Below are 27,462 nucleotides of genomic sequence, written 5' to 3' on the forward strand. Positions count from 1 at the left end.
ACAACAGGGTGGGGGTTGACTGTGGGAGAAGGGGTGGGCAGGGTGCAGGGAAGCAATGGGGAAAAAAGTGGGACAACTGTAATAGAAAAACAAACAAAAATTTTTAGTGGGGGAAAAAAATGAAAGCAAAATAAATTAATAAATGAGCCAGCAAATCGACCCTCGCCCCCCCCCCCAAAAGACTATCTCACATGTAGGAAAGTGAACAAAAGAAAATGTAAAGTATGGAAATGCAAGTTCAGTGAATATTAGAAGGACAAGGTTTTTCCTTCACACTGTATATTTTTCTCCCTACCTGACCCCTCCAGAATTTGGCATTCTGAAGAAGTAAGTAATGACATAAAATTCTTTGCATAAAATTAATAAGATCAGTTGTTAATAGAGGTTTTTTGACCAAGACGTTGACTGGAATGTCATGCCTAAAGGAGGCATGCTTGGGCTCTGGTTGTTACCAAAAGGCCCTGAGGAACTGGGATTGACTTTCAAAGGTAATAAAAGCCCTAGCAGTGGAATCACTGGTTCAAAAGGAAGTTCCATTTTTAGTTTTTTGAGGAAATACCATGTTGTTTTCCTTAGTGGCTGCACCAGTCTGCATTCCCACCAGCAATGCACCAGGGTTCCCATTTCTTCGCATCCTCGCCATCAAAAGTTGTTTGTTGATTTGTTGGTGATGGCCATTCGGACTGGTGTGAGGTGGTATCTCATTGTGGTTTTTATTTCCATCTCTCTGATGGCTAGTGATGTTGAGCATTTTTTCATATGCCTATGGACCCTCTGCATGTCCTCTTTGGAGAAGTATTTTTTTTAGATCCTTTGCCCATTTTTTAATTGGGCTGTCTGTCTTCTTTGTGTTGAGATATGTAAGTTCTTTATATATTTTGGAGACCAATCCCTTATCTGATATATCATTGGCAAATATGTTTTCCCATGTGGTTGGTTCCCTTTTCATCTTGCTAATGTTTTCTTTTGTTGAGCAGAAGCTCTGTAGTTTGATGTAGTCCCATATGTTTATTTTTTCCTTTATTTCCCTTGCCTTAGGAGATGTATCAGTGAAAACATTGTTATGTGAGTTATCTGAAATTTCCCTGCCTATGTTCTCCTCTAGGATTTTTATGGTGTTGCATCTTATATTTAAGTCTTTCTGGGTGGGGGGTAGCAATGAGGGAAAAAGTGGGACAATTGTAATAGAAAAACAATAAAAATAAAAATTAAAAAAAGGTAATAAAAGCCCATGAGAAAAAAGTCATTGTACTTTGGTTGGTTGTGCCGCTCATGGCAATCTTTCCAGAGAACAAAAGTTGCTTTCCTGAAAGATGGCCAGAGAGACCTTAAGGCAAAATGGAAAACCTTCAGGATGTGGAAAGACAGGTGTTTACAGGCAAGGCTGAATGGCAGGTATGTGGCTCAGCTTCTGTGCCCTGAAGGGCAGACTGAAAGTCACCCTAAAGTTTCCTTGTATAACTTCCAGCAAAGCAGACATAAAGATCATATGTGATCATTTGCTGCTATTGTTGTGTTTATGCAAATGAACAGGATAAATTAAAAATGGACTTAATGCAGCCCCTTTAATGATAAGGAGGGTAATCTTAAGGAGAAAAATTGTGATTCAAGGAAAATCACAATGCTCAGTGATAGACTATAAAGTAGTGCAGCTAACTGTCTTTAAAGTTTCTTTTCATTTAAAGTTTGTTTTTTTTCATTTGAAAGTTAAACTAGGTCTGTGACATCATCAAAGATGTTTAATTTACAGGCAAGAAGAATGTCAAATGCCTTGGAACTAGATGTCTTTCCCATAAGACAGTCTTGCAGGTTTAGAGATTGGTATGTGGGTTATGTTACATAAATTAACATGTGTGTTCTGTTTTCATAGGGCATAAGACTCATCTCATTACCTGAGTGACTGTCTGTACGTATAGGCCTCACTTAATCCTGTCTGCATCTCTGCCTCCTGAGACTCAACAGTTTGGCTGAACTAAGTGGCTGGATTGGTGAAGTATGAGGTGGTCTGTGGGCTTCACTTTATAACTGGTTTCTCTTTTCTATCCTAATGGCTTGGACAGAAAGGGTCCAGAGGTCTGAGAGGGGGGAAACCTAAAATATTTCCCTCAGCCCAAACTAAGTATAATGGGCAAAAGGGTTTTGGACAGGTGAGATGTGCCTGCCACACCTTCCTCCAAAGAAGGCCTTCTTTTCCCTAATGTGGGACATTGAAAAATTAATACTTGCCTTTTGTCATCTAGCGGTTATGGATTAAATGATGTCCTTTAACTCTGTTGCCAAACCTGTTGCCCCCAGAATACAACAAGGATGTCAGCCTGTTAAGCCAAGCATGCCGTTGTCCGGGGACAGCCAACTGATCTGGAGTCTGCACGATCCTTCCCCATGTAGGAGGGCCACCCTCCCCTCCACACCCTCCCTCACTCTTATTAGGGATTTCTGGACCCAAGGGTAGGTAGGATGATGACCATGTCCAGCTTGAAGCAGCTAGAAGCCACGAGACCTTTGCCCATTGTCCTTTATGAGATTATAAAGGGTCTTAAGTCTGAGAGGGAGGAATTGTTACAGAGCAGGGGTCCCTCCCCCCAAATTAATTAATTAATTAATTTTTAAAAAGACACCTGTTAGAGAGTAAATGTTTGGAGACTCAGATGCAGAAGGATCACCCTTTAACCAAGAACCATTCTCCTCTGAATGAACTTAACTGGAGTGGGGTCATCTCCTTGGACTGAATTTTCTTAGGCACAGTGAAGAGGGGAGGAGGAGGACAGTGTGGATAAAGGAGGCTTTCAGCAGAGATGAAGGCATAGAGAACATTCAGTGCTTGCACCAGTGTGTCTCTGGACATGTCTGTATCAAAGAGCTGGTGCCTGAGTGTATAAAAAGTAGAGCGTGCTGTAGAACTGTTTGCAGAGCAAGGTTGTAGAGAACCTTAAGCGTGGAATAAAAAAAAAATGCAGGAATGTCAGAGGAATAAATGTCAACTAAACCCACTGACAACATTAGGAAAGGAAATATTGGGGTTATGGGGAGAAGATTTTCCAGGTGACCTTAAAACCATAAACGTTAGCTGATACTGAAGAGCTACTCTATTTGATTTTACACCGCTATAACTTTCAAGGACTCAGCTAAAAAAAAAAAAAAAAAAAAAAAAAAAAAAGTATAGTCATGATCATCACACAGCTTGTAGGCACTGAATTCTAGAAGAGAGGCTGCCTTCACAACCCAGGCCGCATTCTCTCATAGTGCACACATAAATCAAGTTTAGTTTCAGGAGATCCAATTTTAAGAACCTTAGTTTTTATCTTTGGCACTTCAACAACACTGAAAATGCTTCCAGGTTTTGATTTACAGAATTATTATCACTGTCAATAAAGAAATGTGCCTGACATACTAAAATCCAGTTTAATTACTTCTGTGATGTCTTCTGTGATGTCTCCTATGACTGAAAGGAAATGGTATTTCTCTCACACTTCTCTGTTTTCAATTTAGTAAAATGGAACACTTGCTCTGACTGGGACCTACAAGAGCAGATTTATAATTGATGTCATGAAAGTTGGACCTTATAGTTTCAGCAACTCTGTCCTCTGAGGGGACAATGATTACATGAATCCTGATCCTTGGTCTAGATTCCTTCAAGTTGGGTATTCAAGTGACCTTCAAGAATTTGGCATGGAACGTGGCTGGGATATTTATGCACCCTGTCATGGAACCGTTGCAAACATATTCAAAGGCCTGCTCTTTACCAAGACCACTACCACGTCAGTATTTTCCTTGAGCTGCTGGAGTCCCGAGGAGGCCTTGAAAGCTTCCCAGCAGGAGATGCCAAATATCACAGTATACACTCCACCATTCCAGTGAAGAAACCAAGCAACATATATTCTTTATTTCTCACTACATATTCCATCTGTTTCTCTCCCTGAAGGGTCATATGTTATACATTTATAAGAAGCATTCACACCTACGCGAACAGTTTCCACTGTCTCTGTGAAACGCAGCTCCTCCTTGTTCGCGACCCACTTTTTTTAAAACACCCTTCTATGTCAGCTCATCCTGTTATGAAACTTGTTTCATTCTGATAGCATTTCAAGTTGAGAAACGCCTTTGTACCTTCCTATCTCTACAAATCCTGGGGCGATTAAGCCTCAGGCTCCATAGGCCATTTTCTGAGAGATGAGAATTTAGATCATTAGAGTCATTAAAATCATGTACTCCATAATACCCAGAGCTAAGAGATCATCCTTGTACTTCATGCTGCTGTAGAATGCTATCAGAGAAGCAACAACGTATAATAGCACTAAGCTGCTGAGGAGACCATAATTTCTCCCCTTAAGAGAATCCCACACTTTTTAATTGCTACAGTAAATCTCATTAAAGGCACAGAATCCTTTATTCAGGGAAGGAAGAAGGATCACTGGGCAAGGCACATTTTCTTCACAATATTTTTTTCTTTATAAACAGAATTATTCCTTAATGTGAGCACAACATTATTTTTAAAATGACCCTTTTCTGGACCCTGCATACTTTTCCGGAGCTTTCTTTCCATTCCCTACAAATACAAGGGGCCCTTTGTCATTATTATTAATCTTGTAGTGACTTTTCATGATCTGGCTTCATACAGTGTCTCGTGTTTCCTTCACGTGTCTTCCAAAAACCTGCAAAGACCATACTGCTCACCTACAACTTAATTTTTTATTTCTTTCTGCATTAACATTTTGTATAGAGAGAAAACTGAGATGTAATCAACATAATAAAATACTTGGTACACATTCATTGGTTGACATGATTCTGAATTGTAGCTGCTCTTTTCCTATTATACACACTGTGAATCTGACTCAAGCAAAAGAACCTTGGGAAATATTTTACCCGATTTCATTATGCAATATTAAATTATTGTTTTTGAGCAACTCAGGCTGTCAGACAAATCACAGAAAATTCCCATCTCTCTTTCATAATCAGTACCTTTTTAAAAGAGAACTGGAAGTCAATGACAGCTTGCCTTAGACAGCTATGAAATTTGACTCATCTTTAGAAGCAGCAACTGAGCAGTTGAGGGGTAGAGCATGTTTCATGCAACATAATGCTTAAAGTTAAATGTAAGAATCAAGAGTCAGATGAGGATGGGAAAAAGGACGCAATTTTAAATGCCAGTCTCTACTAACTTCTCTAGAAAATTTTGCATTGCTTTGGCGTGGGGATTTCAATGGCACTGAAGTTACATCTATCCCCCCTGTAGGAGAAATGTGGGTGCAAATAAGAATACAGGCTCAAATGTAGATTGACTGACATTTCAAAGTCTTTCTGTGGCAACTACTTGTCATTTCAGCTGAAAGAAGTTATTTAAACAATCCATGCCTCAAGAGCCCCACTTGTAACTTAAAAATAATATTTTTGAATATCGACAAGGTAAGATTATTAATATCTAAGTAGCATGCATATAGTACCTGTTAATTATGTTATTAGCATTAAAATATGTTGGTGTTATGTACATAAAAATAGTTTGTAGTTTTTCTTATGCACTAGCTAAGTATATCCACAGTAACAAAATATATTAAAATGTATCTATTTCCCAAAGTCCAAACTAATTATTTTTTTTAATTTTACACTCCTTCTTTAAAAATATACTCATTATGATCTGATTACTTAAAGTTGGATAATTATTTTACATTTTACTTTCTTTACATATTTTCTTGATTAATAAATGAATACTAAATTATATATGTTATTTAAACTTTTTAGTGTTATACAGGATTCTGGGAATTCACCATGATTAATCTTCACTTTGTTCACAAGGGCTTTTAGTGCATAATTTCTCAGGAAGTAAAACCCATTTAAAAAACAAAACCAAACCTAAAGGCCTCAATTTCAAAAATTTGCACCTCAGGTTCAGGGACTCTTCTTCCCACCTACCCCCACCACCACCCCCTGCCTGGATTCTGTCCCTAATGTGTTGCTGGGGCTGGACAGCAAAGTGAGAAATCTGAGTGTAATGCACTCACACAGAAAGAACATTATTCACACTGAGACTATATTCTCTAGTGAGGATTAGAAGCACTGCAATCCCTTAAGAAGAGTTAACCAAAGTGACTGACAAAACCTTCTCTGAAGGGAGCCCTGGTCTAGCTGAGCTCTGTTGGAATATGACCTCATGACCACACTAACACAAACACTGAAGGCCATATTTATATTTGCATAAGACCTGAGATGATGAGCACCAACATAAGAGCCAAATCAAGGTCCAAATAGGATTTCTAGTAAGCCAAAAATATTATAGAGTACTAGCAGGGGAAAGAAATTCAAATGGGCCTTCCTTCTTGATTTCTGGGGCCAAACTGTATCACTTACACTGACTCAGAAAGGCCAACTAGAGTCACATATCATTTAGCTGCTGAGCAATACAGGGGACTAATCTGGTCTTTTGAATACAGCAACACTCCCCTCCACTGTTCGGGGTGTTTCTCTGCACTTAAATTTTCTCATGTAGCTGTATCTTCAAACTGTCTGTCATTTGACAGCCCAATTGTGATATGAAAAGACCAGTACTTCCTTTCATGCATTTATTTTTATGATGTCTATTACCAACAAGAGAAACAGATGCATTTATATAAAATAGAAGATAGCTCTTCTATTGTGTAATACATTTCTCTATCATACGTATGCTTTCCTTTGTCTTTTATTGCATTTTTTGACTCAGTATAAACAGTCACTTTAAATCCTTTATGGTTTAACCTATGCCAGATCTGATGCTGTCTCCCCATAGACAGTTTTTCTAAGGCATTATCAGTAAATACTGCTTATGAATTGCTTTAAACAACTTAAGGGCTGCCATTAGAACTGCTAGAATATTCAAGGTTAAGAAGGGTCATTGTACTCACAATGAGGATTTGGTTGTGGACACAGTTAATTGCTAAATTTTATTCAGCCCTAAATGACGTCAGCAGAAAATCAGCTCACAGCTTAATATTACTGGCAGTTCTAAATGGGAGAGAAATGACATTACTTTGATTCAAATTATTTTTGCATATTGTTCTCATTTGTTTCCAGTAGTTCTGATACTGATGCTCGGATGCTGGATATGGGATAGCATTCTCTTTCAAGCAACAAAAAATGAGGAGACACAAAGCTGAAAATATTTTTAAATTCCATGGTCACAAGTCATAGTCAAATGTATCTCACCTTTGTTTCAGTGAGCATTTCTAATTCTCATATAAAAGATATATTCTCATCAGAAAGATTTTCTTGTGGCAAAGTTCTGAATTCTGAAAACAGTCCTTTGATGGCAAGTGCCCACACCCTCCTACTACCAAAATAATGGCACTATGATGTATTATTCCCTTCTGGTAACAGACATCATTGAAGCTGAACTGTAATTTGGCACACAACATTTCTATACTAATGTAATATGACAATGTTATTATGTTCGCTATTTTCCATGTGATCATAGCCATATTCATCTTCCCCAACCTGATGTTAAATTCACTAATATAGTTACATTCTATTCTGGATCAATGGGTAAAGGCAGAAAAGGGTTATTTTGGCATCATGGTTTGATGACGGGGTGTGTGTGTGTGCAAGCATGTATAGGTCATATGTAGATTTTGTATAATGAATGTAAACTCTCAGACATGGCACATAGCAAGCAATCAATAAGTGGTTGCACCCAACAGGAAGTTCACAAATAACTATAATATGTGGCATGTACAAAAACTGTTGTTCTAAGGTTTTAGAAGAAGGAAAGGTAAGATTTAGCTCAAAAGACCAGGGAAGTTTCCATGGGATGAGACATTAAGCGGACACTAAAATGAAAATGTATTTCTTCAAGCAGATATAGTGAAAGGAATGTATTGCAAGTGGAATGGGTGCATTCCACAAGAGGAAAAATTAGCATAGGCAATGGTGAGGAAAGTGGGAAAGTACAATGTTGTTCAGAAAGCTATAAGTACAGAATAATCCACAGTAACATGCCATATAAACAAGGTCTGCAATAGGTAAGAATGAAAATGAGAACTAAGGTCAGACCATGGAAGTTCTTGAATTCTTCACTGATGAACTTGGACAGTATTGTTGGCCACTGAGGTGTACTAGGAATCCTTATACAAGATTCACTCACCTAGTCACATTGATTACATGCAACATGATATGCAAAACACTGGGCTGATGAGCCAAAAAAAAAAATGACTATTTTCCCTGGGAGAAGTATATAGTCCTACAGGGAGATAAGACCAAACATAAGTAACTACAATGTATAAAATGATGATGGTTGATAAAACGACATAAACAAAACTGTACAAAAAGTCAGAGGAGGAAAAATATCGCCTTGGTCAGGAGAATCAGAAAGAGCTGGTGGTATTTAAACTAAGGAGAACAGGATGGAAGAACAAAACTGGCGCAGAGGCATGAGATAAATTGGAGGATGAAGGAATAAGAAGTAAAAAACTCAAACTTGAGATTACACCAATAACCAGAAAAATACTGTTGGGATTCTAAAAGATGGCATTACTACGAAAGCATTGAGGAATGTGTGTACACTGCACTGCCACACACACACACAGTGATTGTTTTTGTAAGTAAGTCACTTAGATGGCAATTTTCTAGGGGAGAAAGGGTTTCACAAACATGTCTTTAGAAGAAGACTTTGACATCATTTTGCCTAAGTGCCTCCTTTTTGAAAGACTCTTTTAAGTTCATTAATTAGTATGATTTATCCAAGATTACACTTACAAGCTAAAAAGTATTCCCATCTTCCCATTGTTAATTATATCTCTAGGCTAATATAAATACAATTTTCTAGTTACTCTTACCCACTCTATGAAACTTATCAGAGAGATGACATTTAGAAAGTCTATTGGGGGCAGTATAGGGAGTCTCTTTTGCAATGTAGTGTGTCCTTTTCCCTTATAAAAAGTTCTTTCTTTTTCTAGGCAGTTGAAGGCTGCAGTCACAGAATTTATGAATAAACACCTAATTTGAAAATAAAACTTTTATTAAGGAATCAAATACCCTAAATTTTTTTTAAGTTAAGCTCTATACAGAAAAGGAGTTTGTTAAAAATGTCAGGAGTCACACTGATTCTATTTGTGCAACTTATAGAGAAACAGTGAGGTATAGAGACAAAGTTTATTCTGATCAATTTAAAAAGTGAAGAAAACGTGGCCTACTTTTGCTGCCATATCAATTGCACATCTTCAAGGTAACAGTTACTATTGTACCTTCTACAAATTATAGTTCATATTAAAGTAAGATTTGCTTTTAAATATGTATTTGTGCCTTCATTCACTACCAAAACTCCAATGTATGAACCAAGAAACTATTTCACATTTCCAGAAAACCCACTGAGAGGTAATGATTTAATCAAAATGCATGTATTCTGAGAGCCCTCCAAAGTAATTTTAATGCTGATTTGTGCAAGAGGCATATCAGGAGGCACATTTATTGGGTGACATTTACCTTATTTACAAGAAAATAACAAATAGCCTTATCATTGTCATCACCACTACTACTACCCAAGAGCAGCATTCAAATAATTTTCTGTAAAAGTGATTTGAAGACAGCATGATACTTAAAGTAGGATCTTGATCTTCCTTTAGGAAATGTCTTTCAAATACATACAGAAAATTATATTCCTCATACTTAACCAGTATCTAAGGATATACAATCTGACACAACCAAATGGCGACTGTTTTGTAAAACATGGAAACTGGATTAAGTAAAGTTTGGCAGAGAAAGTTCTTTAGCAAGATGAAAAGTATTTTCGGACTTCCGGCCAAGATGGAGGCTTAGACGGACACGCTAGGTCTCCCTCTACAACCAGATAGGAATACAACTACTTCAAAACAAAGGATAACTAGAAATTCCAGAAAATAAAGCTACACGGAAGCCCAACACATGAAGTTATAAACCAGCGGTGCCATTTGGGCAGGTAAGAGTTAAAGAAGGCAAAGCTGTCTGCGGAGCGGCGGCGGGGGCGGGGCGGCGAAAAAGCCCGGAGGCTTGGCGCGACTCCAATCAAGCCCCTGCCGGTGCGCGACTCCGGGCGTTGGGGAGAGCAGTCGCAGCATCGCCTTGAACAGTGAGGCCCAGGGGCGCGGGAGGACGGATCCCGGTCTCCTAGCGGAATAACTGTGTGTATCCATTTTGGACCCCCGCCCCCAAAGAAAGAAAGCACCACAGGGCTGCGAAATAGGTCGCAGACAGGCGCCGGGCGCTGACTTGTGACGCCAAAGGGCGCCGGTCGCTGGGTCATTACGAGTACACAGGCACCGCCCCCGACAGCCAGCCCAGGAAAACAAAACGCATCTGTCAAAATGAGGCAGACAACTATAGAGATCCCGGTGGTGCAGCTCACCAGGCAGCAGATAGAGAACCTGACAGATGAACAGATAAGAAACCTGTCAGAGGCTCAGTTCTGGGCCATTGTTATCAGGTGGCTTACAGAATTCACAAAAGAGCAGGAAAAAGATATGAAAGAAGCGGAAAACTTTCATAACGAAAGGAACAAAACCATGTACGAGACAGATGGTGAGGAATCCAGAGTTCATTTCAACAAACTGGAATATGGAGAAGGAAGAAGCAGTCAACCAATGCAGCGAGAGGAAATAGGAAGCAACAATGAGACGATCAGAAACCTCTGAGACAGCTATAAAAGGCCCAACATAAGAATCATTGGTTTGCCAGAGAATGAGGAAGATGAACTAGAACTTGAAAAATTGAGTGAAAACATAATAAAGGAGAACTTCCCAGACTTGGGGAAGGGAATAGACCTGCAGGTCCAGGAAGCAAGGAGAGTTCCCAAGAGACTGGACCCAGGGAGAACCACCCCAAGACACATTATAATCAAAATGTCAAAAATTAAAGATAAAGAGAGAATCTTAAAAGCAGCAAGAGAGAAGAAAAGAATTATGTACAAAGGGGTCCCAATTAGACTATCAGCTGACTTCTCAAGGGAAACCCTACAAGCAAGAAGGAACTGGCAAGAAATATTCAAAGTAATGAAAATCCAAAACCTACAACCACGAATACTCTATCCAGCGAAATTGTCATTCAGAATAGAAGGACAGAGAAAGTGTTTCCAGGACAAAATAAAACTGAAAGAGTTCATTAGATCCAAACCACTGTTATATGAGAAGTTAAAGGGACTGGTTTAAATAACAGAAGATAGGGAGATGAAACAAAGGCAAACGAAACAGGCAACGAGAGTGGAAAAGGAACTGTGGGTAAGGGAAGCATAGTGGGGGGAGGTCAACAGGGAGGGGGAGTGGGGAGAGGGAGGGAGATGATATAGGAATTGGGGATCATGGTAGGAGGGAATGGAATAGACAGAGGTTGGGAGGAACTGTATGCACAACTAATGGACATAATCTAAAAGGGGGGGACAACTGGAGGGAGGGGGCCACCGGGTGGAGGGGAGCAGAGGGAAGGGAAATTGGCACAAATGTAATATTTTAATCAATAAAACACATTAAATCTGAAAAAAAAAAAAAAAAAGATGAAAAGTATTTTCATGCAAAAAAAAAGCTCTCTCAGCTACCATATGTAGTCATATATCTGTCATGACTGAATTTAAGATTAAAATTTTGCCATAATAAAATCAGAACAAATGATCAGTTTTGTGGTTGTCCTTGAAAATAAGTTTATGTTACTTTCTATGGAGCAGGAGCAAATGTAAGAAGTTACTATTCTGTGTATACACATACCTGTCTTTATTAAAAGCATCTATAAGTTATTTGCTTTGCTTTATGTACATATAAATATTTATTGAATCTTATGTAAGGTTATTCACATAACATGGGGCACTGTTTGTGTAATTTGATTTGTAGAAATACAGTGTTTGCAAAGATGGGATAACCTGAACCATGTTTATTGCTTCAGGTTTATTTATAATTCTATGGAAGATATCACTGGTAGAACAGAGACTATTTCTCCATCTATGGTGCTGTGATCTTTACAGGTGTCTCCCAATACTATTTTACTTTGCATTAGTTGCTTGTTACTCCTATATTCAATATTTTGAATAGGACATTTGAAGATAGATGATGAATTGTATTACATTGGTAGGCAACAACTTAGTTCAATGTTGATATGTGTATCAATATTGTGATACACGTATCTACTGACATGAATAGAGTCATAAATGGAAACAGGTCAAAACAAACAAACTAGTCTTTCTCTCAATCCATACTCAAGCCCAGTCTTTGCGTGGAAGCCCAAATCTTCAATCATTGCCTCACCTACCCCATCATCTGGGAGCTTTCCTTAACTGTAATAGCATTAAAAATATAAAGCATGTACCCTATTTTATGGCCAGAGAGGTTTACCAGAAATATTGCCTCAAATAGTGAAATGCAATGTTTTTTAGGAAATGCCTTTATCATTTTGTTGAAATGCTATAAGTCATGGTCTATTTGAAAGCTGAGAAACAGAACATTATCCTATTTACCAGTTAATTCAGTCTCAGAAACCTCACTGCAATCACATAGGTGATATTTCATGATATAAGGTGAACACTGTGTTTCTGTCTCATGCTTATATTGTGAGACTAACGGGGGAAAAACACTCACAAGTGGCGAAAATATAAGGCAGAGTACTTCAAGGACAAAGTTGAAACATGTTTTTAAAGTAAAAGGCAGATATGGGTTTGAAGAGATGTAGAGAGAGAAAAAAATATAATGAGACCTGTCACCACTTACTAAAATTACAGCCCTCAAAATATAATCCTATAAAATTAAATGGTACTTTACATAAAGCATTATGTAGTCTCTCTCAAAAACCTGGGGGTGGATTTCACATATAGGAAATAAAAACATTATTTTCAACAAGGTGATCCTTAGTAATTCAAAAAAACTACAAAAGGTGAAAACCAAAGAATCACCATCATCATCCTAAGATGGAGCTAATAGCATCCTTGGTTAATAATTGAGTATTTAAAATTGTCCTTTCTGTAGAAACAACTGCTTCTCCTGCTTATGACAGTGTAACTTACTGATAACAGGAAGAGTCCCCATTTTTAGACCCTGGATATCAAATAGTAACAGAAAGAAAGACGAGGATAAGGTGATTGTAGAGAGGTACTTACGGTCATTGCAGAGTGGCCCACTGAAGGAAGTCATACTACAGTCACAGCTGAAGCCATCCCATTGCTGCAAGCACACGCCTTGATTGGAACACGAGTCCTCTTGGCAGGTTGTGCTGGGCCCTGCAAAATAAAAAAATAAAAAAAAATCCAAAAGAAATTTGGGTTGTTATAAAAATCCCTAAAGTGTTTTATGCATGAGCTAGGTCACAGATAGTAGTTGCCAACACCTCCAATTATATGACCAAACTAATGAAGGTTCTAGTTCACACCTACATTAGAAACAGAGAGGCAGTAATAGGAAGGTTTTCAGAAGTTTCAAATATAGGACAAAATACAATATAATACTAAACTAAACCAACAAATAGTAAAAGCAAGCACATAGCTTCTAGTATGATCATGGTAGCAGGTAATCTCATTGAATTATCAATAATTGTCTATCACCATTTGATTTTAGAAAAATGCATGGATCTCCTTAACTTCTGACCAATGAATAGAGACACCATGAGAAACGAAGATTATAACTTCATGAAATTGAGATAAGATTGGCAAAAATAACGGAAGAGAGGTATGCAAAAATGTCCTAGGGGTTCTAGAAGTTACCTTGCACAAACTATGGATAAAGTTATGATTGCTGGGTGTTTTGGATAGGTATGTTGGCAAGTATCAATTCACATGCTTTGACAATTTCATGCAATTACACATAAAATGAATAACTGTATAAATGACATGACCCATTTTAACATACGAGTGAAAAGAATGCTATTCTATTTCTAAAGATCATAACTAGAACACTGAGAAACAACTTAAGAAAGGATGACCAAAGCACTAAAGGTAACCACTAAACAAACATATTCAAGACTGAAAGCCTTTATGCAAACTACGCTACAAAATTAGGTTTCTTGCACAATGTTCAAAAAAGGGAGAAAATTAAATCTGAACCCAAACAACGGTCACTGCAAACATGTAAAAGCTGTTATTCTGAGGTTTCCACTGCGTAATACGGGGTTTCAGTCTTGTTTTAAACACACAGGGCTCTCTACCTTGCAAGTCAGCTTTCATCAATGCAACTTTGTCAGCAAAATTAAAAAAAAAAAAAAGCAAAATATAGTAAATGTTAGTAAGCAATACTGAAATGGGGCAAACACAGAAGAACATTCAGATTCAAAAGCATGCTGCTGTAAAGGGGGAGAGAAATGCTATGTAAAGCAAATAAATTAATACCAACAGCCATAAATTTTAAGCCAAAAATGAGAAAGCAATAATTTATTAGAATTCTCTAATATATGTGCATATACATATATAAAGTGGTCTGAGCTGATGGGCATGTAATGAAGGAAAGTTAAAAGGGCTTCTGTAGTTTTTCCCCTTTTGGATAGATATAAATGTATTGCCAAAGTGACAACACTGCTTATCTGGAACACACAAGACTATTCTTCATGTCTAGATACAGTGTGGACGGTAGTCATGAGCAGAACAGTTATCTCTCTCCATTTGTTTTTCCCTCTGGATCTTTTTTATCTTGCTATTGTAATTAAGACTTAAAGTGTAATGCCAGCCATTCGTGCCAATAGCTGAACCTCAGTGGGACACCAAACTATCTAAATGTATATATCGTTTGAAGTAGATGAAAGAATAAAGGATGAAAGAAACAAATCTTTACAAAATTAAAATGTGAACTGTTTGTCTTTGCTCTTATGAAGTTGGATATATACTGTTTAAGAATTTCAGTTATGTCTTCACTTTGTCCACCTTCATGATTGTCCTTAACTCTTATAAACTGCCCTGTGCATATTTATCACAGGAGAACCTCACTAGTAAGGACTAACTTAGGAAGGGTAAAAATGGAATGCCATCCACCTAAATAGCTTTAGAGAAAAAATTAAAAATATTTTGTAGTGAAAACAATTTTATAGGTTTTACACAAATATTAAAATAGACATCAGCTTAATCAGATATTAACAGTGAGAGCCTTTGGGATAAATGAGCATTTGGTGAATAAATGAGACTTATCTAAAATTAGCCCTTGTACAAAGTAACACTTTTGTAAAATGTCTGTTTAAACATGCTTCTTATAATCATATTTCTATTACAATTCTCTTAGTAACAGTATTCATAGAAAGTTTAGCCTAACCTATGAGGACTTTCACAAGTTTAAAAACCATAATATTGTAAACACTAATTATATAATAATAATAATGATTGGTATAGTACTAATTAGTTATTATTAGTATTAGCAACTGTTATTAATAATAATAATAATAATCTCCCAGGTCTGAATAGATGCATTAGTTTGTTTCACCTATTGCATCAAATAACTAAAAACTACTGACTTGTCTAGTTTTCACTGTTCTTCCAGTCTGTGAGAGGTAAGTGGTCTAATGATCTTCATCCCATGACATTTGTAACTGAAAATAATTAGTGTGTGTTTAAAAGAAGAAGAAAAAAAACCTCTTAAAGATTCCTTAGCAAATTCCTTCCTGGGATAAGCATACGATAAGGGAGTGGTACAAATCCAGTTTGGATCACGGGCTCTTTAATCAACACATAGCTGCTCCTTAACTTGCCCAGCAGAAGAAAAGAGCAGGAACAAAAACTGATAGAGTCAGATTTTTATTTTTGCAAAAATTATCAGAAATACAATTGCAAAGTAATGTTCAATTCTAAAAATGGTAAAACTGCAACCCTAAGAAGCAATCTTCCCATATTGTGGAGCAGCAACTCAGGGGACCTGCCAACCTTTATGTGAACATAAAGACATGCTTTATTACTATTTTTTTCATTATCAAAACAGTCTTTTTATATTCAGGTATTACAAGAGAATGCATGCCTATGCCTGACAAGATACATTTTTCAAAGTACTCACTTCCTAGAACAATATTTAAACATTGACAGGCATTTGCACAAGACAGTCCAGAATTTATTTTTCCTTTTAGTTATATAATTTCCCTTTTATTTTATCATGGAATAAAATTGGAAACAAGCCACAAGGACATTTGTATTAAGTAGTTGAAAATAAGGACATATCTAAAAAGGAAAGAAAAGTGAAGGTAAAACTACAGTATCTGGAAACCAAAGAAACAATAGCTAAAAAGTAGTTAGATGCCTAGGCTTTCAAGTGAGGCACACTTGCATTCACCACTTCCGTCATCCACTTACCAGCTGTGTGACCTTAGGAAGGTCACTTTACATCTCTGAGCCTCACGCTACTTAGCTAAAAAAAGTTTATAATAGCTCATGTATAGAGTTTTGAGGATTAAATAAAATAGCACATGTAAAATTAATGTCACCAGTGCTTAATCAATGGTGGATTTAATAATTAAGTACTTCTGTAACTTAAAATGTAATTTGGGGCTGAATGTTATGAATCTATGTAAAGAGTATCTGAATTAAAAAATCTTTTACACTGACTTCATGTACGGAAGTTAACCTGCCTCAGTACTGAGTTTAACAGAGCCCGGTGATTTGTGGATTACTAGCTTCCCTCACCTCTTACGTAAGCAGGGAAATGCCACTTCAAGTAGCAGTTTTCAAAGTGCCGTCCTCAGACCAGCAGCATCGGCTTCATTCAGGCACAAGTTATAAACGTACATTCTAGAGCCCCATCCTAGAGCTGCCGAACCAGAAACCCTGAGGATGGCGCCCAATTGGGTTTTAACAATTATATGAGCATGTCTGACATTGGCTAAAGTTTGAGAAATATTCACCCATAGAAATTTGTCAGCTTCTTCCCCTAGTAAATATATGTTGTATAAATAATAGGAGCCATTACTAAATAAAATTAGTTAGAAATGAAAAGCAGCAAATGAATATTTAGGGAAGACCAAGGACTTTTTATATGAAAGGGGCTTAGAGATTTGTAGGTCTTTGGGGGTGTGAATGATGGAAAACATTGCCAAGATATTTGGTGATGTCAAATTTACCCTATTTCTATTAATATGAAAGTTAAGTGATTCCAATGTGATCTGGACTCAAAATTCTCAAGACAATAATATTTAGAGATAGAATTTATTAAATATTTAGAATATGATCACTGATCCTAAAAATATGTGTATCTCATAATTACACCTATGACAGGTACATCTGAGATTATTCCTGGAAAACATAAAGGATAGAAATAATCATGAATTAAAAGTTGTTAATATTGACGTTGGAATTAAAAAATGAGGGAAGTGTAAAGGCAGAAAGGCATGGACTTAATAATATTCTAAGAAAAAAATGAGTAAAAAAAGGGTTAGAATTATTAAAATTTGGATATTAAAAATTCCTAGATAAGATAAGGAAGGAATCAATGTGTTAATCTACTGAATGATTTCAAATGTTCACATAGAAGTTGAAGATTTTCCAGGAGGATGTAAAACCAATCATCTTAACTAAATTACTCATTGGATTATGTTGGAAATTAACACCAAATATCATTTCTGTTAATACTCTTTTCTCATACATCTTCCTCTTGTTAATTTTTCCTTCCACCCATCCACTCATATCATGTGCCTATGGCGGGGGATGATGTGTGTGTGTGGTCTTCTATCTTGTATGCGTTTAGTTGTAAATATGTCTGTCTGCTTCCACTATTATTTATAAGTGAGAAGTCATTTACCAAGCAATTTGTAGTAGAGTTTGTAGTACTTCTTGTAATGTACATATTCTTACAAATTAGACTACCTCAAGATCTAAGTTATTCGTACATCCTTGCATCTGTTCACTAGAGGGAATTTATCCACTTAACAATTTTGTTTCCTTTGCCAAATTGGTAAATGGAGAAAACACATGGTTTCTCTTTGTTTTACAAAAGTATGTTATACCAAAATTTGAAATAAAACAAATGTGATGATGACATTAAAAATAAATTTGACAGAAACATATATTAAATAGCATTATCCTCTGGCATGTTAAAAATATAGTTTGAATTTTACCTGACATTTCAGGAAAATATATGTTGCAGAAAGAAAAAACATTTTTAAATAAAAAGAAGTCCATGTACTTGGGTAACTGCTAAATCTAATGGCATTATTTTGGCTAAGAGGAAATAATTTATAATCTCCTGGGGGATAGGAATTCACATGTCTTTCTTTGCTTTTTCTCTATGCAATTTCCTTATGAATCTAAAGTTTTCAAAATGGCCCCAACTGTGTTCAACATTAAAGGAGAAGCAGCAACATATTCAGAGCCACAAAATTCAGGATAATGTGATTAAATTACATTTATGGAGCGGGAATTGGCTCAAATAATCTGAGGTGTTGAAGTGAAAATTATCTAAAATGGAAGTAGCAATCAAAAAGTACTCCTACAGATTTTAGTCTGATAGAAAGCACAAAAGAAAAGGAAGACACTTGAGCACATTTCTGAAATATGGAATATTAGCCTTGAGTCATAGAAGAAACCAATTTTTGCTAAAACAAACTAATAATATATATACAGTGCTGCCAGGTAGATACAAACCAAATAGTCATTTGATAATGGTATCTAAGCTTTATTCTCATTTTATCCTATTGAATGTATATTTCAAAAACTGGCTCAAATTGATTAACACTTGCTGGAATAAATATATTTTTCTAGTCTAAATGTGCTATCTATTTAATGTTATAAAACAAGCATGCAGAACTGATTAACACACTAATTATGTAGACTGCAAAAAAGCAGAAAATAACGAGAACCATAGATATAGTTGTTGTTTGACATCAGGCATTAGTATAGCCTTGCAAACAGTCCAGAAAAAAAATTAAGATTTACAGGATGAAAAGTTAAAAACATGAATAAAGATTTCTAAGTCCTATGTGGGGAGTTAACCAGTTGGTAGAAATGAATTTTGCTCACTAGAGAGATTTGCTTTCACTTAGAAGTAGAACTGTAATTCTTAGAGTGTGATATCAAAATCTAGTACCTTCACATCCTCTCTCAATCTGTCCATTGCAGAAAAGGGCATCTGAGATGAGGTCTGGAAGCCGTCCATTTAAATCAACTGATGCCAGGCAGCCTTGAAAGCCCTCCTTGGCATGGACGAGTTTCGGCAAGGATTTGTATGTTTCTTTTGCCACTCCTCCTATATATAAGTCACCTGTGGGAAGATCAAATTTTTGGTCACAAAAGTAAGTTCAAACATACAGGACAGGAAAAAGTAAAAATGAGCATTACTTTTCATTACATTAGTTTCAAAACTAAATTTATAACTAGATATTTTTTGAAAAAAACAATAAAACTAAAGAATATGTGAGCACTAGAAGAAATTTCTAGAAGCTATTTCCACACAGATTGAAATTAGTTCCATACAGTGTGTGCAAGCAGGAGAAACATGGACCATGGAGTTGCATATTCCTACGTTGAAATCCAAGCCTGAGCCTGGTTATTTCCAATTCTGTGGCTTTGATGATGGTTTTTTTTTGCTTCTGTTTCTCCATCATAGTAAAAATATGTAGTAGACAGTCAATAGGTGTTATTATCAAATGAAATCTGGGCCTTTCATTTAGTTAAAAGTTCAACAAATTTTCTCTAGGGTCCAAAACTGTCTTTTTTTATTATGGTTAAGCCCGTTATCCTTGCTTGTACCTACCTTATTCACTAACTCACTTCCACAACAGTTTGGATATACCTGAATGCTGCATTCTTTTTCAGGTGTTTCTTTCTTAGCTAAAGTCATACCATTTTGAATTCTTTATGTTGCACTGGGATCTGTCAACAAGTTATCGATTAATTTTTTTTCCAATTTTGTTGCAGTTTCTAATGGAACACTTTGCTCTACTTTGTCATCTTTATGCCTTTGGGTTTATTAGCCACTACTTTAAAAAATAAATCGCAATCCATGTTTGATTCTCTTTCCTTTCCTATCACGGATTATTCACCATATCTAAATGGAATTGAGTAGATGTCATTAATGGACTATAGTCCATTAAACAATTAATCAATGCAGAACATAAGGAAAGTGACTCAAATTCCATAATACACTTCCTGTTTACAAGTTCTGGTGAACATACTCTGTTTAGCTACTTCTCTGACTTTTTGTTGTCATTTGAATTTTCTCTCTCACATTAACCATTCTATTTAACTCTCATGCCACTTGATACCTTTTCCCCATTTCTACACAAAGCCCCTACACTCCTAATGTTCATCTGGATCCCTTTGTGTTGTCTTCATGGGACTTGGGGAGCAAGGAGAACTGATACATATGCTGATGCTCTTGCTGTTTATTTAGTCACGAATAATAAATTCCTTGGTCTCTAACCCAGAAATCTACTAGCATCCATGATACAGTAATAAGCTAATCTATTAGCTTGTAGGTAGGGTAAAGTCAATCCACATATAAAATAGTCTTGAATTATATTCATGAGTATATCAAGCTTGCTGAAAGTTGTGTAACCATAACAACTAAGAACTTAGGTCCCTGACCTAGTAACTAAGGCTCTAAGTATTATACCAGGATATAATTAATCTACATAATTTGTACTGAAGGTGCTGGATATACTTACTTCCTCCACTTCTTAAATAACTGAAGACATCTATTAACTATTAACTACAAATATTAAAAGATAGCATGTTCTTGGTCTGAGATGGAATACTATTTTTGAAATACTTGATTTTTTTTTCTCTATATTTTCTTTATCTCCTTAGAGTTTCCTCTCTTACATTTCAAGCGATTGTGTTTTAGTTGCCTCAGAGAAGGGATATGAATCATAAGCTAAAGATATAAGATTATCTTCCTGTATTTGAGTGTTAATAGCCAAGACTCTGAGAGGAGTGAAATGGAATATACAGGCAGTTATGTAAGACCAAAGCTTTCCTGCCTCTCCTTTGGGTAAGCAGGACAGAAAGTCAGAGAAGAAATGCGAACAGTCATTGGCGAAGGCCCAGAAGACATAGTGCTCTAATCTGAGGGCTGAGCCATAGCAGATGTCAAAGTCTCAGGTAGGCTTAGAGGGTAATGTTGATCTTTGTGCATTTCCTCAAGAGAGCCCAGAAGAGACAGTGAGATCCTTAAGAAGAAAGGGCTGCTGGGTAAATGTAGACAAGTTGAGAGCTTAGGCAGACGCGCAGAACTTCCCGTGTTCCACTGTGGTGTGGCAGCAACAGAACCGTTCCCTGAGCAGCACAAAAATAAGCAGGAAACGACAGACCTGAAGGGGTTACACATGCAAGAATGAAGGTGGGGTTAGCAGTTCAGTGGGCATCTAAGCTATAATAAATACAGAATATCCAAGATCAGCCCCTGTACATTCTCTTTCTACCTCCCAAAAAACCAGCACACTGGGAAGTCCCCCACACCAATTAATTCAGACACAATCTCAGGGAAAAAAGGAAACTAAAACTGCCTGAGATTATATTTTCACTGACTCACCACATCAGAGCTCAAACTAGAAACCAAGGTAAGTTACAGAAAAATAGTTAGATTTCTTGCACATATAAGATTGTGGGCTCAGATTTATACTGTAACATTTCAAATATCAATGCAAGGAAGTGCCCCTACATTCATTTATTAAACTAATTTTTTTGGGAAAATTAAGCTCTCCTCCAACCTAATAAATGTAGCTGAATAAAAAATTCTTGGCACTGCTTCAGATAGAGAACTTAGTACTGAGTTAGGTATGGGACACCATATATTTGATAGCCAATCTTGTTCTTTGTGATTATAATCTCCTGGAGGAGACTGTCTTTGTTTTAGATTTTCCCTAAGTGCCTAGTACTGGGCTCTATGCACAGTGGGCATTCAAATATTGTCAGCCACCTGAGGGACTGAGGTCACAGTACAAAAGAAGAAAGAAAGAATGGTAAGAAAAGGCATGGGGAGAGGGCTAATTCTAAAATGCTTTTACATTCTTTCCTCACTTCCCGCCACAATCCTATTCTTTTACCTATTGGCAAACTTATTTGAACAACTTTTAAAGCTTATTAAAGAAAATAGTAAGCTTCCCCTTGTGTTGTTAAAGGGCAGAAAATATTGATTCAAGCTGCACAGAATATAGGCCTCAAACATACCAAGGTGGATGAGATTGGTGTTGGAAGTATGGGCATCACCCTCATTTTCATTACTGAAGCTGCACTTAGCACCACCACCTAATACTGTCTTTATAAACTCTGTATATAGCAGATAGTAGTCTCAAGTCCCCTGTTGGCTTGCCATATGAAGAGAACAAAGAAAACCCTTAAGTGGCCTGAGACCTGTGTAGCATTAGCACTTCATCAAAGACACAGCTTCTCCTTTTGATCTTTGAGGTGGTAGAGAGTAAATGACCCATTATCACTAATGGGATCTTGCAGGCAACATCCTGTCCACGGGAAAGAGGATATGCTTTTTAATGACCTTTGTGTGAGCAAGAGCCAAGATAGACATCTAATAAGAGCCAGTTTCCTATAGACTTGAAGCCATCCTGTTACCCTCTTTTCAAACTATGAGTACTTTTTATTCAGATCCTTTACGCAGATTATGTATGCAATTGACAACAGAGTTGGGCATTTTTTAGCAGAAGATGCAGAGAGCATATATAAATAAAGCCAGATAACCTCAAACATTTAGGGAATATGTTTTTTTAACCTCAAGAATACCCTTATTTTTAGCACTACTGCATATATATGTATATGAATGATCTAAGGAGATATCACAAGTAGGGAATAGCGCACAGGCTTTTTAGTTATATCTGCTACATGTCCTGGTTTTGCCACACACTGGCTGTTTCGGTGTGAGCACATTGTCACATAACTTCTTTTAAGAGTCAGGTTTTTTTTATCAGTGACATTGGTTAACAATGCTTACCTATGAGGATTATAAAGAATGTGTGCAAGCATTGGGATAGAACATGCACACAGCCCGTCAGTGCTATTGGTTTGGTTGTGTTGGTATGTCTGGTAAGAGCTATACATCTAGAGGGTATCTCATTTGATGTTGCTTGCACTGAGAGATACAGAAGAGTAGATCCAGGTTGTCCCCTTGTTTCTAGTGCAATTGGAGTGTCAAGATGTCAAAATTACATGTCTTATTTTACTTGATTTAACTATAGTAATTTGTGTACTAGAAGTGCCTTGCACTATATTACAAGCAGCTCAAGAGGCTCTGTTGACATTATCAGTTTGAAACCTAGCAGCATTGAAGCTGGGCACATCACCAGGACACTTGGTAACTATCTCCTAATCTGATATAAACAAATTAAGAAACACATAATTATATGAAGCCCAAAGGTCAGGTGGTAAGGTTCATGCTAAAAGGGCCTTATACGATCAGAGAAATAAAGGCTTTTATGGACTTTGATTGTAAGGGAGAACATCATGGAAGAGGTTAGACCAGAAGAAAGTATACTATACCTTAGGCTGTAATGACATAAATAAAGGAGGCAGGCATGGAAAACAGCATAGGTACAACATGAGGACAAAATGAATACAGCATTAAGAAAAAACAGCATAAAGGGCCATACTTGGCTGAAAGAGAATTTTTCAAAGGGGCCCTGGTAAACAGTGTTGGATAAGTATGACTATTGATTAAAAAAAAAAAATTAATGGTTAAATTCAAAAATATAAACCATGTCAGGTAGGAAACAAGGAAATTTGGAACAGTAATAATTTAGAAAGAAGAAATAAAATTATACATTTAACATTAACCTCATGGAATTTGAGTAGGAATGTCCTCCAGGGATCAGGCGATATAAACCGGAGGCTTAGGGACTAGGCGGTGGGGCTGTGAGGCATGGCTTGGGAGCCATCAGCCAAAACCAGGAGAATGAAGTGCTGTAAGAGGTTTCTCTTAGAGTGGGGAGCATAAGGCAATTAGAGCAAGGACTCCAAGGTCTGCCTTACAGCAGCAGAAAGCAAACGTCAAGGTATAATTAGTTCTTTGACTCAGCTTTCCTGTTTATTCGCATGGAATTTTTTGGTGCCTCTTAAACATCTCACTTTCATTCTAATTTAAAAAGAACATGCCTAAAAAGGACAACTACTTTGTAGATTTGGATAGCTAAAACTCTAGGGAAAATTAAAGGGGCTCCTGCAATTTCTTATAAGTGGCATTTGGGAGGGAGCTGAAGCCAATACACACTGCTTTGCTTTGCTTTTGGCTGAATTTGAGAAAGTAGAATTCTAGATCCTTTTGACATGAAAGGATTGGACTTGGGACAGCAAATTTGGGGACAACTCTAATTCTCTCAAATCATGTGATTGGCTAGAAGAAAAAGTACACTCAGGTTGGAAGAGCATCTGAGAGTTATTCTGCAGGAAAGGTGCATTCTATTACTCCAGGGAACAATCAAACTCTTCCCCCACATTTGTACCATCTTCAATTTTAATCTTTTACTGCACAGCCACAAGTGACTATCTGCAGGTCAGATCTGGATCATATATACCTTAATACAGTGTTTCTTTGTGAGGCAAACGAAATCTAAACCTCTTTTAAATAAAAAGACCCTTTTAGATAGAAGAAAAATCATCTGAGAAACAAACAGTCATTTATTTACTTAATATTTTTTGAATTTTCCTTTGTTTTGTTTTGTTTTCTGGGAAGAAAGTTTAGGTCACTATTGCCTGTGGTTGCTTAAGTAAATAATAATTAAATTACTGAAAAGCATGGGAAGTCATTAATATTTCTGCAACACACATGAGATTAAAAGTAGATAAATGGAAACTTTTATAACAAGCCACACATGAGATTGAACAGCAAACACTACCCAAGACCATGTCTGAGTTCAAAGCACACCAATATTCAATACTAAAGTCAAAGTTGGCAATTCAAGTAGATGTTTTGTTCTGAGATGCAAGATCTGTGCCCTTTATAGATCTCTATGAAAAAAGTTCAGGTTAATTTTAGAAACTCTTTGATGCTCAGTGGTGACCAGTTTGATTTATTAGTTATCTTCTTTTATACCTTTGTCTTCTTTAGTATATTAAGGGTTTAATCCTAGAGCAACCTGTTTTTTACTTTTGTAGGAAATGCCCATGAGTCCTTATTTTTAGGCTTGTCCTGGCTTTCTAAATTCAGTCTAAAATCAAACCGTCATCTTTCCCCTTGCTGGAGAACTACGTCTGAACTTCCCTGTTTTAGAGCAATCATATTTCTAGTCTCCCTGTTTCCCAAAATGAAATTTCAAAATCATTTTTAACTTAATTCTCTATCTCACACTTTACACTCACACTGTTCCCAATTCTTCTGACATTTGTCTCTCCATTTTCATTTCCTTCTCCAGTTCTTGTCTCCATTTCCCCTTGTACACCTTTCATGCAATAACTTATTTTCTGCTGTCCCTGTCTCTATCCATCCTCCTCATCAACACCATATCCGTCTTCCCACTGTGGCTGATTTTTCAATACCTCCTTCTCTCTTCTAAATAAAGCCTAAAGTTAACAGTGTTCAAGATTTTGAATTACCCAGCCTCAGTAACTTTCTCGAAACTTTGAACAATCTTTCTCCAATGACTTTTGCCTGGCTGAGAGTTAAGGTAACATCAATCCTCTCCTTATATCCTTCTCTTTAGTCAAACTATATTTTTCATCATTTTTCCAATACTGCATGTTCATGTCATTTCATCATTCTTTGGTGTACATATTACTTCTGTTATGAATGCCTTTCCTCTTCCAATGTGCCATTTCAAAATCCTATCAAATTTGGGGGGTTCAAGTCGAATCCTTCCTTGTTGATGTATTTATTTCCCCATTCATAAGCAAGTAGGATCTTTCAATCCCCATCATATTTGAACTTTTTTTAATGACAGTTGTCATCTCTTTCATAGCTCTTTGTGTGGATGTTTTATCTTCCATTATTCTGTAGGTTCTTAAAGAAATGATTATGATCCAAGCATCTCTATATTCCCATTTTCACTTAGATAGTCAACAATTACTTGTTCACTTACTAAATAAATGGATAAGTTAACATGGTGAATTCAATAAAAAATCACTTAAGCAATAAGATTGTAGTGAAGGTTTTTATGGGTATATCAAACATTAATCCCTGGTTCCCTTCTCTTGAGGGATAATGAATGGAGTTAATTGTGGGAAATTTTTCTTCTACTAATCCCTTTCTTGAACATCTAGTTCATTAAGAAAATTCAATACAGTGGCATTTCTTTTTTCCATTCTCATAGAGTAACCCATGACCAATTTTAACTGGCATATACTGAGTTAATTTGTAGAGGCAAAGATAGAAGTACAGAAAAAGTTTATGGTATCATGTGTGGTAAATGAGAACCTCTTTATGAGTTGTCTTCTGCAGTTAAAGTAAGTGTCAACATCTTATTGGGAAATTAAATTCCAGTTGACCCTCTACTGCATTCTATCTCTGGCCATTCTGTCAATCTCTGTGTTGCCCCATCTACAAATATGACCTAACTCAGGTGGCCTCCCCAAAGGTGCAGTTCACATTATGGACACTTTACATTAGTTCTTCAGACTCTTCTCTGTCACCTTATCATACATTAAAAAAAAAACAAAACATGCATTTAGTGTGTGGCCATAGAACAGAGCAAAACTCACTACACAAAACTCTGATTCTCTGCCCTAGTAAAACCTATTAATCCCAATGTGCACTTCCTGTGGGTTTGCAGATGCCTCCCTCCATCTAGTCACCACTCAAAGACTTCTGGGACTAGAGCTTTTCTGGTCTGCTACAACCACCAACCACCTCTTAGTTCCTTGCCTACCACAGGTATTCCTTATCTCACAGGCTACGACATCCAACAGTGTATTGTTTTTGATAAAAATACTTTGAATTTTACAAAAATCACTGAGACAACTGAATTTAAAATATAGAGCCCTGTTTGAGTGAAAGAAGGACTCCTCTCTCCTTTGATTCTTTGGTAATCAGTGTCAAGCACTGCCATGGTCAAAACCCAAAAAGACAGCTCTGACTTTATCGTTACAACAATAACTGGCACTGGTGTAGAACTCTAAACTTGACTAAGTTTACCCTTGCACATGTATTGTTTCATTTGGTATTTTCCTGGTGAGCCACAAAACAACTAAAAGTTATCATGAACACATACCACAGATGAAGACACTATGGTTCAAGACTATCATTACAATGCCAGAAAATGGCAAGGCTGTGTCCAAGCCCAGGTCTCCTGCAACTATGGTAATTTCCACTTAATCCACCCTGGTTTACACACAGTATTCTCCAAGTGGCAAGTGGCAAGTGGCCAATTTGTAGAACTCCTCTCCTCCAAAATATAAGAACATTTTGCAGTATCTTGGTCAGTGGAGGAAAATAACAATAATAAATGTTAGCAGGAGCCCAAGCAAATTACACAGATTCCTGGGACAGTGGGGGACATATTTGCATGATGAATAATCTCATGAAGACAAAGTCAATTTTTTTCCATAGTCATCAATATTAGGTATCAAAATTCTGATAAATGGGTAGAATTCTTAAGACTCCAAATTTGATTCTTAGATATGACAGCAACTTTTCACTTGCCTCCCATAAAGAGATAAGT

The 27,462-nt window shown here is 36.8% G+C and overlaps 1 protein-coding gene across 4 annotated transcripts in view; it reads right to left on the minus strand.

Moving 5' to 3' along the window:
• The window catches only part of NRXN1 (neurexin 1), a 624,294-nt gene that overhangs the window by 529,127 nt on the left and 67,705 nt on the right, over positions 1–27,462 (minus strand). For all 4 annotated transcript variants that reach the window (XM_090281275.1, XM_090281274.1, XM_090281273.1 and 1 more), the window contains exons 7-8: positions 18,951–19,124; positions 13,070–13,189 (exon numbers count right to left, since the gene is read on the minus strand). In XM_090281275.1, coding sequence (XP_090137401.1) covers positions 13,070–13,189; positions 18,951–19,124 — 294 coding nt within the window. The remainder of the gene's footprint in view (positions 1–13,069; positions 13,190–18,950; positions 19,125–27,462) is intronic.

This window comes from Furipterus horrens, unplaced genomic scaffold (assembly GCF_987537825.1).
Source record: "Furipterus horrens unplaced genomic scaffold, mFurHor1.1.pri manual_scaffold_6, whole genome shotgun sequence".
Lineage (NCBI taxonomy): Eukaryota > Metazoa > Chordata > Mammalia > Chiroptera > Furipteridae > Furipterus > Furipterus horrens.